The following is a 15,473-nucleotide window of genomic DNA, read 5'->3' as shown; positions in this document are numbered from 1 at the left end:
TGAAATAAAAGGAGCAGTGTTCTGGGGTGCTGGGCTCCCCCCAGACCCTTGCGGGGTGAAGGCGGCGCACCTAACGGTTTGAGAACGGCCCGGAGGTGCCGTTAGGAGGCGCTCGCGAAGCCGCTCCAGGAATTCCCGCCCTCTCCGTTACATGCCCCAGTAACCCCGGCGCGCCGGCGACCGAGAGTAACCTCGCGCTCGGGTGACGGCCCCCCCCGCCCGCCCCGACTCTCGCCTGCTCCCGCCTCAGCCAATAGAGAGGCAGCGCACGAGCCGGCCGGACACTCGCCCTCACCGACTCCTCCCCCAAGCAGTTAGAACCGAGTTGTACAATCACCTCGCCGCCGGGTTTAGACTTTTCCAATCGCAACTCCAGTTCCCGATTCCAAGCCCCGCCCCCGGCCTGCCCCGCGTTCATTCTCGGCGGGAGTCACCTTTGCTTTACAAACGTTCAGACCCGCCCTCTGTCTACCTTGCTGCGTTAGGCCCCGCCCCCTGCCCGGACCGACCAATAGCCGGAGGAGCCCGGAGCCGCTGGGCGGGCCCGCAGCCAATGCGCACGCCGTGGGCGGGCTCCGGGCCGGAATTGGGGGTGAAGCTACAGCCTTGTGCCCACATTCGGGGCGCGCGGAGCTGGGGGGTCCCTGGGGGACGCCCGGAGCTAAGATGGCGTCCGCAGCTGAGGGGGACCTGGGAACGGTGGCAGAGCTGGCGAGGGTGCTGCGGTGGGGGTTCGACGAGCTGAGCCTTAACAAGTTGGCGACGTCCCTGGGCGCGTCGGAACAGGCGCTGCGGCTCATCATCTCCATCTTTATGGGTAAGGACCCTCCTGCCTCGCTCCGCCCCCTCGCAGAGTCCCCGGGGAATGGGGACGTGACCCCCTCCCTCACTTTCCGGAGCCACCGAGGGAGGCTCGGTGGAGGCGCGGGTGTGAATCCTAAATCACGCCAACCAGCTATCGAGAGGAAGACAAGCCTTTCCTCGAGTCTGGGGGCGCCGTGCCCTCTGAACCTCTTTACCTTCCTCCTCGACCCCCGCTGTACCCTTCTGGCCCCTTATTTGGCGCCACCACCGTCTCATCCTGCCGTGATCTACCCCGTGTCCCCGCGACCTGTCCTTATTTGTCTCTCTCTTGAGTTCTACTCTGTCCATGTGTACTGCTGTCTGTTATTAATATCAACTCTCACACATGCGCGCTTCTTGTCGGTAGGCATAGGCTCCCTAACTTAGGTAATTACCCTGTGGGTCCCTACCCCGTATCCTATACTTCCATATTCGGAGTCTTTTTCTGCATTGCCAGCTTATATTACACTTTCTTCTCTTTTCTGTCCTGTTTCTAATATTTCCCCTGATACCATATTGCTTCCCCCCTCCCTTAACCTCTCACCTGTCATTTACCCTGGGATATCATTTTAACGCTGCGCTTGGGAAACTGGATTGACAGCTCCCTTAAAAACTATGCTACTCCAAGCGTTTATTACCCATATGGTTCAAAGGATGTGCTGTGTCTGACTTTATGTCACAACAAGCTGTATTATAACTGCTTTATAGGCTTTTTTTTACTGCATCCTTCCTCCATGGTTTTTTTAATATAGGGAAGTAGCATGGCCCAATGAGGAAAAGAAAAAGAAGTGTAGACTTGGAGGGCAAGCAAGGGAAGACCCACCCCTGCTGCTGCTTGCAAACTGTGAGACTCTGAGCAAGTCATTTAACCTCTCTGCGCCTTGATTTGCTTATCTATGAAAGGACAGTAATGCCTACCTAACAGGATAGCTTGCAAAGTCCTATAGGAATTCAAAGGTCAAGATCTGATGCATAAATATTTGAATAGTTGGAAGGTTTTATGAAGGTTATGGGACTTTAGCTAGGAGAGTAGGGGTGGGGAAAGCAAATAGGACTAGAACAAAAGCAGATTAGAGATCAGAGTCATTAAAAGTTAGAGATAAAAGTTGGGCAGATGTGGAACGTCTTGAATGCCAGAAGGAAGTTTGGAATGTACCCAGTAGTCAGTAGAGACATTGGTATATAATATCACTGAAGGGTGTTTAAGTAGGTCTAGATAATGTGAGGCATTATTTTATATTTAAATAACCTTAGCAGCTAATAGAATTGTTACTTGCCTTTTACATATAAAACCAAGCTGATCTTCCTTTCTTCCACCTAGTCACTTTTTCCCTCCCTTGTAGAACTGTAAAATTTTCGAGGCGAAAGTCACCTCAGTCTCTCTCAGATCTAACCCAGATTTATCAACACCCCTAATCTTCTTCGCACCACAGCAGCTTTGAACTTCTCCTTGAGCCTTGTTTCTCACCCAGTTATTTGTTGGGGTTGTAATTGGCAATTAAGAGTGTTTACATTCATTAGTTTGGAAGCTCACTGTTGATTTCTCAACTATAAATTGAAAACATAACACAAGTAGCAACAAATTATTAGGGGCAACCTGTTAAATGGAGCTAGGGCTGAAATTAGGACTTGGAATGTGTCCTTTTTGTGCTGACATCATCAAATACTGCCTGTTTACTCCTGGGGAGCTACTGCTCCGTACTATCATGGGGGATACTGGGGAATTGTTTCTCCATATCTTTCCCCTCTACTCTCCTTCTCCCATTATGATCCGTCATCAAGTGATAAACACTTTGTGCAATACACCTACTGCACTCCCAAGTCCCTTTGACACTCTACCATTTTCCAGATCCCTCCTTCCTAACTCCCACGTGCTGTTGCCTTCAGTTAACTCAGTATTTCTCATGTTTAGATGGGCTTGGGGCTCACGTTGCCTCAGATGAGGCATAGCTCTTACGTGTAGATATACAGGGTTGTGTTTTCTAGGTATGGATTAAATATGTACATGTCAACATAAATTGATAAGCTTGACATGTGCATGAGGGAAAGAGTGCATTCTGGTTGTAAATGCTTTCCTTACAAAGGTACTACCATTTCTGTGTATTGTAACCTAGAGACCAGTAGCCTTTCAGCACTGGATGGAGTTCCTGGTTCAGGAACCCCGCTGTCTTGGGGAACTGGGATACTGGAGAAAATCCTTGTTAGCTCTACCAAGAAGGCCTGTAGTCCATAATGATTTATGACCCACTTTCCACTAATTTACAATAAATATGGGTTAAAGACACTTTAATGCGGATACCCCAAGGAAAGAACTAGGTATATCAGACATTCATGTTTTAAAGTATGAATACCCTGTTTTAAAAAAGAGATTTTTTTCTCTTTTTCTTTCCTTTTTTTTTTTTTTTTTTTTTAGAGAGATAGCAATTGGGGATGGGGAAAGAGTGGGGAAGGGGCAGAAGAAGAGGGAGAGAGAGTTTTAAGCAGACTTCATGCTCAGTGCAGAGCAGGGCTTGATCTCACAACCCTGAGATCCTGATCTGAGCTGAAATCAAGTCAGATGCTTAACCAACTGGGCCAAGCAGGCACCCCTAAAGTATGAATAACTTTTAATCAGATAGTCTCATTGCTATTTCTTAACATCTTACTATTCCTACTTGAGTTCTGTGTACAGATCTTGGGGTAGGCTGTAGATCATTAAAGCAGTAGTTTTCAAACCTTTGTGACTGGGACCCATGGCAAGAAATATGTTTTAACCATGACCCAGTACACAGACATGTATATATATGTATCTGAAACAAAAGCTTCAAGAGAACATTACTCATCCTTAATAAGCTGTGTGTTTAGCTTGTTTCTATTTTGCTTTTTCTTATTACTTAATGACCCACTAAGTTGATTTCATGACTTATTAATGGGTTACAAGTAGTTTGAAAAATCTTGAGTTAGAGGCTGTAATTTTTAATATCCAGCACTTCAAGGAAAGGATACGCTTATGAGGATTGTTGCATTGGATTATTTTGTACAGCCAGAAAACTCCATTAAAGGTATATGTGTATGTATAATTCCCCTTGAACACCTGGGGTCTCATCACTTAAGTATCACTTAGGATACTTAATTCTGTAGTTTTGGAATGTTGCAAAGGTCCAGAGCCCACAGCCAAGAAGGAATTCTTGAGACATCTTTGGTGCCAAAAGGTGATTTTATGAAAGCACAGGGATGGGACCCATGGGCAGAAAGAGCTGCACTGGCTGATTATATACTTGGGAGTCCCAAGGAGGAAGGAAAAACGGAGGTGTCCAAAAGGACTTGGATATGCTAAAGAAGAACCTCAGGATACTGGAGGCCTTACTATTATCAAGCTAAGGTTTACTTTTTCCCTCTACCAAAGCATTGGCCTTAAGATAGTTCAAAATAGGGGCGCCTGGGTGGCTCAGTCGGTTGAGTGGTTGAGCATCTGTCTTCGGCTCAGGTCATAATCCTGGGGTCTTGGGATTGAGCTTCCTGCTCAGTGAGGAATCTACTTCTCCCTCTCCCTCTGCAGCTCCCTCTCCTTGTGCTTGCTGTCTCTCTCTGTCAAATAAATAATTTTTTTAAGGTAGTTGGAAGTTTCCTGGAGGAATATCATACATATCCCACCCAGGAGTGGCAGGGTGGGAGGAGTTTGAGGGGTGTCAGCTTGTGCTTTGTCTTCAGTTTGCCTTCTGATCCCTTGTCAATAACATGGATTGTTCCAAATAAATTCAATAAAACGTACCTACTGTGAGTTAAACCCTTTGCTTGACCCTGCAAGGACAAGTACACTGGTTCAGTATGAGTAATCAAGCCAGGCACTCAAAAGTATTCCATAGGGTTAGAGGGTAGGGAATGGGGATGAGATAAGTACTCTAATAACCACAATACAAAGCAGAAATCTAAGTGCCATAAGAGAATTACAAAACTTTATGATACTGAAAGATTGGACCTTTAATGAACTTTGAAAGCTGAATAAGGTTCCAGCAGACTTAGACGGTAAGACTAAAGGAATAGCATGAGCAGAAACATTGAGGTAAGAATGTGTGATGACATGGCCAAGAACAGGAAGTAGTCTACTTGGACTAAAACAGGACTTAAATAGAGAAGTGCTGGAAATAAGGCTGGAGGGGTGCCTGGTTGGCTTACTCAGTTGAGCATCCGACTCTTGATTTTGGTTCAGTTCATGATCTCAGGGTCCTGGGATGGAACACCATGTCAGGTTCTGCTCTGGCATGGAGCCTGCTTGGGAGTCTCCCTCCCTCTCCCACTGCACACTCCCAAAAAAGGAAGACTGGAAAGGTAGGTCATAGAGCCTGGAAAGCCTAGGCAAAGGGTTTGTAAGTAGGTGATAGGTAGGTATTTGAAAGGGCAATAATTTGACCAGAGCTGTATTAGGAAGATAACACAGCATGGGGTGATATGAAGTAGACACAGACAAGAAGTAGGGAAACCAATGAGAAAGAACAATGATCCAGATGGTTATATTGATTTGGAGGCAAAGTGGTTACACCAAGAGGGGAAAATATGGATCTTGCGTGAGATATTTTCAGAACACAGAATCTTTTGAAAGGTAGCTTCTGCATACACTTGCATCTACATAGCTGCTCATGCCAGAAATCTAAGAATCAGCCTTGCCTCCTCCCTTTCACTCTCACCCCATATCGCAGTCCCCAAGTCCTGTCAGTACCACCTCCAAATTTCTAAATTGTGTTTCAGATACGTCCCCTTTTCTCCATCACCACAACCGCTGACCATCTGTTACCAGAACCACACGAATAGCCTCCCAACTGGTCTCTAATTCTGTTCTCGCCCCTCCCAAAGCAAAATGGTCCAATCCTGTGCCTCTCTTGCTCAGAACTCTTCAAAGGCTTCTGAACAGTCAGTAAGCCCCTGCCTGCTCTTCCAGCCTCATCTCAAGCAAGTTCACAACTTTTTAGCCACATAGTGGCCTTCTTTCAGTTCCTTGGAGAAAGGTATTAAGCCCTTTCCTACCTCAGAGTCTTTGTACATGCTAATGCAGCTGCCTAGAATGTTCTTCATTCATTAGTCACCTGACAGGCTCCTTTCATCTTTTGGGTCTCAGTTCAAATTGTCACTTCGTCTGAGAGTTCTTTTCTGGCTCTCATTTTATATGATGTCTCCTGTTGCACTTTCTTGTACAGACTGAAATTTCCTTCCACTTGTATATTCCAATTGGTAATTCTGTGTTTGTGGATGAGAGGATGAGAGCCGAAAGCGTGTTAGTTTTGTCCACCATAGTATTCCCAGAGTTGAACACTGTGCCTGCTTTATGGAACTATTTGTTGACAAAGTGAGCATGTGAATGAATGACTTGGCAACTGATTAAATGGATGATAAATAAGCAGTTTAAAAACAAACAAACCCAAAAAAAGTTCTGCCTGAATAGCTAGAAAGATAATGATATCTCACAAATGCAGAGACATTAGGAGGATCATCAAATACTGTTTGATGCCAGGTAATGGTCTCGTTTTGGATTTGTTCTAGGTTCCCAAGGCATATCCAGGTGTCTTAACAGTTGAGAAACCCAAACGAGCTCAGGAGAGAAGTTAGACTACAGATACGGTTTTAGGAGTCAGTACTGCTATCATAATTGAATCAGGGAGGGCATGAAATGCCATGGTAAAGCTTATACGGAGAGAAGAGCACCCAATTCTTGTTGATGGAGTATGTTAACATTGCCACCTCTGATCAATAATAACAACTGTTGACATTTATGCAGGATTTGGCACATATCAGACATTGTCTGAAGTGCTCAACACCTACACCTGCTAAGTCACCCATAAGATCATTAAATTGCTGTTATCATCACCCTTGTGCAGGTAGGAAATGGGGGCCTTCAAAGGTTAAGTAGCTTGTCTGAGGTCATACCCATTTCTACCCAACTCTAAAGTCCCTGCTGTTGAGCACATTGGGATTGCGAAGAGAATGCAGGGATGGAAACGGTAAATGCCCATGGTGTCTTCTTCTCTTCACTTAGGTGGTTAAACCAAGATGTAATCAGCATATGAAATACCTCTCAGCATCCAAGGCTGGAGCTGGCCAAATGGAGCAGATGGCCACCTGCTTAGCATGAGTGTGTTCTCCTCTGGTGTTGGCCATGACTGCGGCTTGGCTATTAGACTTATCAGAAATTGCATTTGGGGGGTACCTGAGGGGCTCAGTCAGTTAAGTGGCTGACTCTTGATTTCATCTCAGGTTATGATCTCAGGGTTGTGAGATTGAGCCCCATGTTGGGCTCCCTGTTCATCAGGGAGTCTGCTTCAGAATTCTCTCTCTCCTTCTGCCCTTCCTCTTTCTCTCTCTCAAATAAATACATAAATCTTTAAAAAAGAAAGAAAGAAATTGTACTCAGGGGGGTAAGGATTCATTTCCTCAGAGGTTCATGTTAGCATCACTAAGGTTAACAACCTTTAAAATCAAAGTAGGTCCTGCACTCAGTTCCCTTTGGACTAAAGTCAGGTCTGGCCCTTCAGAACTAAATCTGTTATTCAGTGCAAAAAGCTCTCTTCAGGTAGCACTGGAATTGCAATATAAAGAGACCAAAGCCAAGCTAGATGGAAATTAAACAGCATTAGCTAAACAAATGGGACTTCTGACCATAATAGGAAGCAGGGTCCAGAAATTCTACTACTAGAAAATAAGGGGGTTGTCTTAGATAACTTTAAAGCCTCCTTCCAATTCTAGAAGTCTAGATATATTCTACGTTTGAGACTTTATTCTAATTCTTAGCCACAGATTTTATTGTAGTCTAAATCTTTCTGTTTGAAGATTTGTTTTTCTTTCTTTCCTTCCCTCCCTCCCTTTCTTTTCTTTTCTTCTTTCTTTCTTTCTTTCTTTCTTTCTTTCTTTCTTTCTTTCTTTCTTTTCAGAGAGGGTAGGGAATGGAGCAGAGGGAGAGAGAGAGAATCCCAAGCAGGCTCCACATCTAGTGTGGAGTCTGATGCAGGGCTCAGTTTCACAACCCTGAGTTCAAGACCTGTGCTAAAATCAAGAGTCTGTTGCTTAATCGACTGAGCCACCCAGCTGCCCCTAGCGATTTCTTTAAATTTATTTTTTATCCCTTTTTTATCTGCATTCCAATATCTTACGTTGCACAAAACTTCATGTTTTGAATGCCAGTATAACTTTAATGTCAAATGGAATCATTTATTTGCAGAGGCATATATAAATTTGGGCCCATGAGACTATAGGCACACACTAGCAAAAATAATTATATACCCACTAACATTAACTCTGTCTGGGCAGCCATCAGAACTCACTGGAGGTGTTCAATGCAGCAGCCTTTCAAAAATGGGATTGGTCTTCAAAAAGGAAATGGCATTTCAGCTGGACCTTAAAGATTATGGAAGATCCTAGTAAGGTAAAGATGAGAGAGGAAGCTTTCCAGCTGCAAAGAAAAATGAACCTGTATGTGGAGATCCGGAAAAGGGAGAAGAACCTGAAGAACAGCAAGTGGTCCTGTTTGATTAGAACAATAGAGAATCCATAAATGAGTGATAGAGAGAAACCTGACAACCTTTCAGGTAGGCGGGGGTGAAAGAATGGAGTAGGTCATAGGATGTGCATTGTCTCCAGACACCTGCTGGCGTAGGCACAGATTGTGTTTGGATTAAGTAGGTACTAGTTGTGCCACTGTAGTCTAATTATTAAACTTCAGCCGTCCATTTCCTCATGTTCCCAAAGGGCAATTTTACTAACAGATGGAGGTTAAGAGTTAAGGAGTTTATCTGATAATTACTTAAATTGGATTTAATTCGTAACAAGCAGCAATATTTGGCAATGGTGAGAAATATACATGAATTTTGAAAAATAGCATAAGTCGTCAAAGAAATGCCTTCCTTGTAGAGAATGGCTCAGGCATAGCCTTGGTGAGGATGCATCCCTCCTCCTCTGCTCTGGAAAAGTTAGGGGAGCAAACTGGGAAGATCATTAGGCACCTGTGAGGACTGAATGAGGTTACGACATGTAAACATTTGACCAAGCATGACCCAAAGTCATTGTTAAGTAATTGTTCCCTTCCTTCCCTCAATAAGTACTCATCTCCTCCTTTTCTGAGTTTGGTCTTGGGTCCAGAAGCCCCAGGACCTCCTAGCATCTCCTGGCTTGCATCCTAAGAACTTGTTAGAAATGCCATTCTCTGGGTGCCTGGGTGGCTCAGTGGTTGAGTGTCTCAGGTTATCCCTGGGTCCTGGAATTGAGTCTTTGCTCTCCCCACGGAGAGCCTGCTTCTCCCTCTGCCTGTATCTCTGCCTCTCTCTGTGTCTCTCATGAATGAATGAATGAATGAATGAATGAATGAATGAATGAATAAAAAAGAAAAAGAAATGTCATCTTATATCGCTTGCTGTTCTTCAAATACTATTATTCTTACTGAATCTTACTGTTAATATTATTACAGTGATATCACTGTCATCTCTACTGTCTAACTCACATTCTTACCTCCACCGTCTGTTTCACTCTTTTGATGAAAAGGTTAAATATGGAGGGTTGGTTTTTTTCACATCAGGTGGTTGGACTCCTAGTTTCATCTTTCCCCTCCTGGCTTGTGTCGGTCACCTGGAGCCATCCAACCTTCTCCTCATCTATTGTCTCCCACTTCGGAATATAGTTAATAAACTGTAACTTGTAGCTTTAACAAAAATGAAGCGCCCTAGTTGCAGCTGCCAGGGAAAGCTGTTCTAAGTAAACTGGCCTCCTCACGCATAGAGTTTTTAAGGTAGGGCTGTGTGTGTGTGTGGATATTTTTCAGCAATTGCTGAAGTAAGGGCCTGGAGATTTAGGGCCCATTTGGAGTTCTTGTGATAAAGCAGCAGTAGTTCCTGTAGAGACCCTCAAAGCCTGACCCTAATTCCTGCAACCCAAAAGATGTTGTATGCATCTTTATTCCTCCCAGTTTTCAAAATGAGAAGGGGGGGTGGCGAGTCAGACACTAAAAATAAGGATAAGTAATTTCTGGATAAGAATTGCCTTTGGGCTTAAAATGGACTCGTTTTTAAATCCAAGTTCCTCTCTATTCAAACACTGGCTTTGAAGATAAAGTGAGATTCATTAAATTCTGGACACCTTGAATGAAGTATTCTGTCTAAGAACCATATGTACCAGAATTGTTAGTACTAGAGGCTTCGGGTAGAAATGTCATTGCCTTCTAACTGTAGGGACATTTTGTCAGAAAGCCGGTAGAAGATCAAGCCAGAAATTATCAGACCCAGGTTTTGGTTGGGCAAATAGTCAACATGAAGTCATCAAATTGACTATTTAAATATCCCACTGTAAGCATAGGCTAAGTTTAAATTAAAAATAAAAAGCTTTTGTCAATTAAAGATGCTTTTCAGTACCAAGTATTCATGTTGCTATGGCATTTTCATAAGAAAAGCCTACATGGTCATTCTGCTACATAAAATTATAAATGGTGAGATAGTAATTTTGCAGGCAGTTCACTATAAAAGAAAAGGATTCATGTGCATATATTATGTGCAGATCTGAGGAGGATATGAGCTCCCATTAGGTTAAAGTTCTGATCACTGTATATTTGTGTATGCTGTAATGAGAAGTGGCATCCACAGAGACGTGGTAAATGCCTTCTAGCTCCTAAAGTTTCCAATTTCTGCTGTGATAGCAATTCTAAACTCAGATGGACTTGGACACCACTCTGGATCAGTGTTCATAAATATGAAACTTCTCTTTGTAAGCCAGCAAACAGAGGCCAACTGGAGTGGTGCCTGTAAGTCTCCTAAGGCATATACCTCCAACAAAATGGGGAAAGATTGATTATAGTTCGAGTACAAATATACTGGGGCCCTGACAAAAAACATTGAACCATAGTGCTTCTAGAAATCCTCATCCTCTAGCCAAAGGATAATCTGGCTCCACTTTTTAATTCTTCATTGGTTCTTCCAAAAGAGTAACAAACAGGGGTGCCTGGCTGGCTCAGTCAATAAAGTATCCAACTCTTGATCTCGGTCTTGTGAGTTGAAGCCCCATGTTGGATGTAGAGATTATTTTAAAATAATGATAATTTTTTTAGTGAAAAAGGAGAGGTGTGTGGTGGCTCAGTCTGCCTTCAGCTCAGGTCATAGTTCCAGGGTCCTTAGATCAAGCCCCACGTCAGGCTCCCTAGTAAGCAGGGAGTTTGCTAGTCCTTCTCCCTCAGCCCCTCTCCCCTGCTCATGCTCTTTTTCTCTCAAGTAAGTACAATCTTTTTTAAAAAAATGAAAAAATGACAAATGACAGAGTAGTAAACAAAAGCAAAACTAGGAACTAGATGGCATGCATTTATATTATTTACACTAAGAACCTAACATAATTATGGGGACTCAGGTCATGATATCATCAAAAGCTCCCAATTTTTCAAGTCTTACCCTCTTGTTTTATAAAGTATTTAATAAATATAATTTTTGGGATCCCTGGGTGGTGCAGCGGTTTAGCGCCTGCCTTTGGCCCAGGGCGCGATCCTGGAGACCCGGGATCGAATCCCACGTCGGGCTCCCGGTGCATGGAGCCTGCTTCTCCCGCTGCCTGTGTCTCTGCCTCTCTCTCTCTCTCTGCGACTATCATAAATAAATAAAAAAAAAAAAAGTTAAAAAAAATAAATAAATAAATATAATTTTTTAGGGGTGCCTAGTTGGCTCCTTTGGTAAAGCATTTGACTCTTGATCTCAGCTCAGGTCTTGATCTCAGGGTCATAAGTTCAAGCCCGCATTGGGCCCCATGCTGGATGTGGAACCTACTTTAAAAAAATAAAATATATAATTTTTAAATGTTTTTTAAATTCTTCCCAAATCTTCAAGTAATATTGAGATGCTGATAAAGAAGTAGATAATTTCCAACTTTTGTACATCAAAGGATACTATCAAGAAAATGAAAAGATAACCCACAGAATATAAAAGTATTTGTAAACCGGGCAGCCCGGGTGGCTCAGCGGTTTAGCGCCGCCTTCAGCCCAGAGCGTGATCCTGGAGACCTGAGATAGAGTCCCACGTCCGGCTCCCTGCATGTAGCCTGCTTCTCCCTCTGCCTGTGTCTCTGCCTCTCTCTCTCTCTCTCTCTCATGAATAAATAATTTTTTAATTATTTAAAAAAAGATATTTGTAAACCACATATCTGATAAGGATCTAGTATCCAGACTATATCAAGAACTCTTATAACTCAATAATAAAAGGCAAATAACTCAATTTAAAAATGGGCAAAAGGGTATGAATAGATGTCTAAGCAAGACAAACAAATGGCCAATAAGCATATAGAAAAATGCTCATTAGTCATTAAGAAAATGCAAATTAAAATCACAGTGACATACTACTTCACACTCGCTGGTATGGCTATAATAATTTTAAAAATGGAATCAGGGGGGGATCTCTGGGTGGCTCAGCCTTTGGCCCAGGACGTGATCCTGGAGTCCCGGGACGAGTCCCGCGTCGGACTCCCGGCATGGAGGCTGCTTCTCCCTCTGCCTGTGTCTATCATGAATAAATAAATAAATATTTTTTTAAAAATGGAATCAGGAAGTGTTAGGACATGGATTGCTGATGGGAACGTAAAACAGTGCAGCCACCATGGAAAACCGTTTAGCAGTTTCTCAAAGTTAAACAGTTACAGTAATGACATAGTAATTCCACCCCTAGTTATATACTCAAGAGAACTGAAAGCATGCGTTCACACAAAAACTTGTACACAAATGTTCATAGCATTATTATAATGGCCAAAAAGTGAAAACACCCCTTTGTCCACCAACAGATGAATGAATAAACAAAATGTTATACATTGGAATATTCTATAGCCAAAGGGATGAAGTGCTGCTACCTGCTACAGCATGGATGAGCCTTGAAAATATTACAGTAATGCTTTCGTTATGTTAATATTATGCTAAGAAATAGCCACATTTGGTATGATTCTATTTATATAAAATGCCCAGAATAGATGGATGTAGATTGGTGATTTCCAGGGGATGAGAGGAAGATTGAATTGGAAGTGACTGCTAAAGGTGTGGGGTTTCTTGTCCCAGCTAATGTAAATGTTCTGGCATTAGACAATGGTCATGGTTGCACAACACTGTGAATACACTAAAATTCCCTGAATTCTACACTTAAAAAAAAAAAAAAAAACCAAAGAGGGACTGTGTATGATCTCAGGTAGAGAGAGAACCCAACAATTACACCTATTTAGATTCATGAGGACAATTACAGGGTGTAATGCTGTTATCTTTCCTCTTGTTAAGAGTCTTGGCTGTGAGAAAGAGCTTATTGTTTCATTTGCTGAAATGCCTGCTGAGAAAAAAGTTTCACCTACCTTGTTTGTATTTACAAAGATTAGATTAGGCAACTCCAAAAACAAGAGAGAAATTCTCATGACAAGTATTTGGGAGCGTTGGAGAAAAAGCAGCTAATTAGCCACTTGACAGGTGCAATGGGACAACCCTTGGGCAACCCTAGGCCAGATCAAGTCACAACAGGAGCCAACGGGCCATTTCTCCACTGAAAACCAGTGCCATAAATTAAAAGAGGGGAAAAACCCAGGTTACTTCGTGCTAGTTAGATATTTTTGAGAGTGAACCCATAACATGTAAAATCCAGAAAGCATTAAAAATAGGGGATTAGGAGCAACTGGCTGGCTCGGTTAAGCATCTGACTGTTGATTTTGGCTTGGGTCATGATCCCAGTGTCATCGGGCTCCCTACTCAGCAGGGAGGCTGTTTCTCCCTCTGCTCCTTCTCCCTGCTCACTCAAGTTCTCTCTCACTCTCTCTCTGTGTCTCAAATAAAATAGTTTTTTAAAAAACGAGGGATTGGGACATCTGGGTGGCTCACTGATTGAGCATCTGCCTTTGGCTCATGGTGTGATCCTGGGTCTGGGAATTGAGTCCTTCATCTGGCTCCCTACAGGGAGCCTGCTTCTCCCTCTGCCTATGTCTCTGCCTCTCTCTGTGTGTCTCTCATGAATAAATAAATAAAATCTTAAATAAACAAACAACAAGGGATAATACATTTCAGGTCTATACAAGGGAAGGAAGAGGAAAAAACAGTAACAGAAAGGAAAGAAAAGAAAAGAAGAGGCAAGAGGAGGGGCGACCTGTCAGAGAGCAGGGAAGGGGGGTTGGTCTGTGGGAGCCCAGCCAGCCCACTGCTACTCACTGTGCCTGTAAAGGGCCTGTCTTCCCAGGTGATAAACATCTATGCTGAATGATTTCTATAATCCTGTCCTCTCCTGGACTTGAACAGATGCCTCTGCTGTCTGAAATACACAGCTTTAGCAAACGAAATACTGGATACTTCACCCCCACCCCTCATCTCATGGCCCCCTCCCATTTTAACCACTGCAAATCAGACTGTTAATGAACAAGGAAGAGGGGTTGTAGGGAGCAGGACACTCCCTTACTCCACATACTCACCGAGAGGTGACAATGTATCTCAAACTTCTTTTCCAGATTTGCTTCCCACATACCACCCTTGCATCCCGCATCCCAGCTGGCTCTTCTACCAGTCACAATCCTGTCACAGCCTTCTCGGCCTCATGCCTCCTCAGGCCTATGCAGCCATGGAGCCAGGATCCCACTTATGCCAAATGCCCTACCCCACCCCAAACCCCCACCAGAACTTATGTGGGGAATATGCCTGTCATTTGGAAGACCTCAGATGAAGCCCAAAACACAGGATTCTGGGAGTAGAGTATTTTCTGACCTGTGCCAAGTTTTGTTGTAGTGGCTGATTTTTTTTTTTAATCCAAGATTTGGGAGACCTGAAGTTTTTCTAATCTTGGGGACCTTTTTTAAGAAAAAGGCTACAAAAATAGCTTATAAAGTTTCACAAATACTTATGACCATGTGAACATGTTAGCTCCTACCTCCACCACCGCTCTACCCTCCCCAGGGACTTAAAAAGGGCCTCTGCAAAGGAAGGCCTTGAAACTGAAGCTTTATTGGCCTCATGGCCAGTGGGCCTCTTCCTGGGAGTGCCAGGTGCAATTCACAAACCTTTATTTTTGAAACTTGCTAGAGGTTTAATTTAGTTAAATTATAATGAGGTGGATAGAGGCCATACCAGTTAAAAGAATACTCTAAGTTAGGCATAGATATGCTTATATAAAATATTTACCCATACATAAATATTCTTAAAGTTGCCTCAAGGGTGTCCATGTATGATACTTTTACAGATATTTTCTCTTTTAATCTGTACAACAGCCTGCAGATATGGCTGGCACTTTGCCGAGTTCACAGATGAAGACATTGAGATACAAAGGGCCTATCTATTCACCTAAGCTGCAGAGCTGAATTTCTCAACTAGATGACTCTTAACCCCTGAGTCCAGGGATATTCTAGTTGATCAGATAATCTGGCTGGAAGTTGCCACCATGTGGTTTATTAATTTACAAAGAATTTTAAAATGTGATAAAATGCACTGAATACAGGCAACGGGGGTGTCATTTCATCTTTGCTAGTTAAGGCATTTTGGTGTCTTAAAGTGCCTCAAGGTCAGTCTTGAACAGCTGTTTTCCCTGTTTAACTAAAATGGAGAAATGCCAGTCAACAGTCTCTTTTAGCATTAACATTCTTTCAGTTTAAATTTTTGTAGAATAAGTTTTAGGGAAAAACCGCTATCTAAAGTAACAAAC

General features: G+C 43.1%; 1 protein-coding gene across 1 annotated transcript in view; it reads left to right on the top strand.

Moving 5' to 3' along the window:
• The first annotated feature begins 586 nt into the window (after positions 1 to 586).
• The window catches only part of LPCAT3 (lysophosphatidylcholine acyltransferase 3), a 42,136-nt gene continuing 27,249 nt past the window's right edge, over positions 587 to 15,473 (top strand). The window contains exon 1 of the mRNA XM_055315361.1: positions 587 to 817. Coding sequence (XP_055171336.1) covers positions 667 to 817 — 151 coding nt within the window. The 5' untranslated portion in view covers positions 587 to 666. The remainder of the gene's footprint in view (positions 818 to 15,473) is intronic.

Source organism: Nyctereutes procyonoides, unplaced genomic scaffold (genome assembly GCF_905146905.1).
Source record: "Nyctereutes procyonoides isolate TBG_1078 unplaced genomic scaffold, NYPRO_anot_genome, whole genome shotgun sequence".
Taxonomy (NCBI): Eukaryota; Metazoa; Chordata; class Mammalia; order Carnivora; family Canidae; genus Nyctereutes; species Nyctereutes procyonoides.
This window is presented reverse-complemented; position numbering and strand designations above follow the sequence as displayed.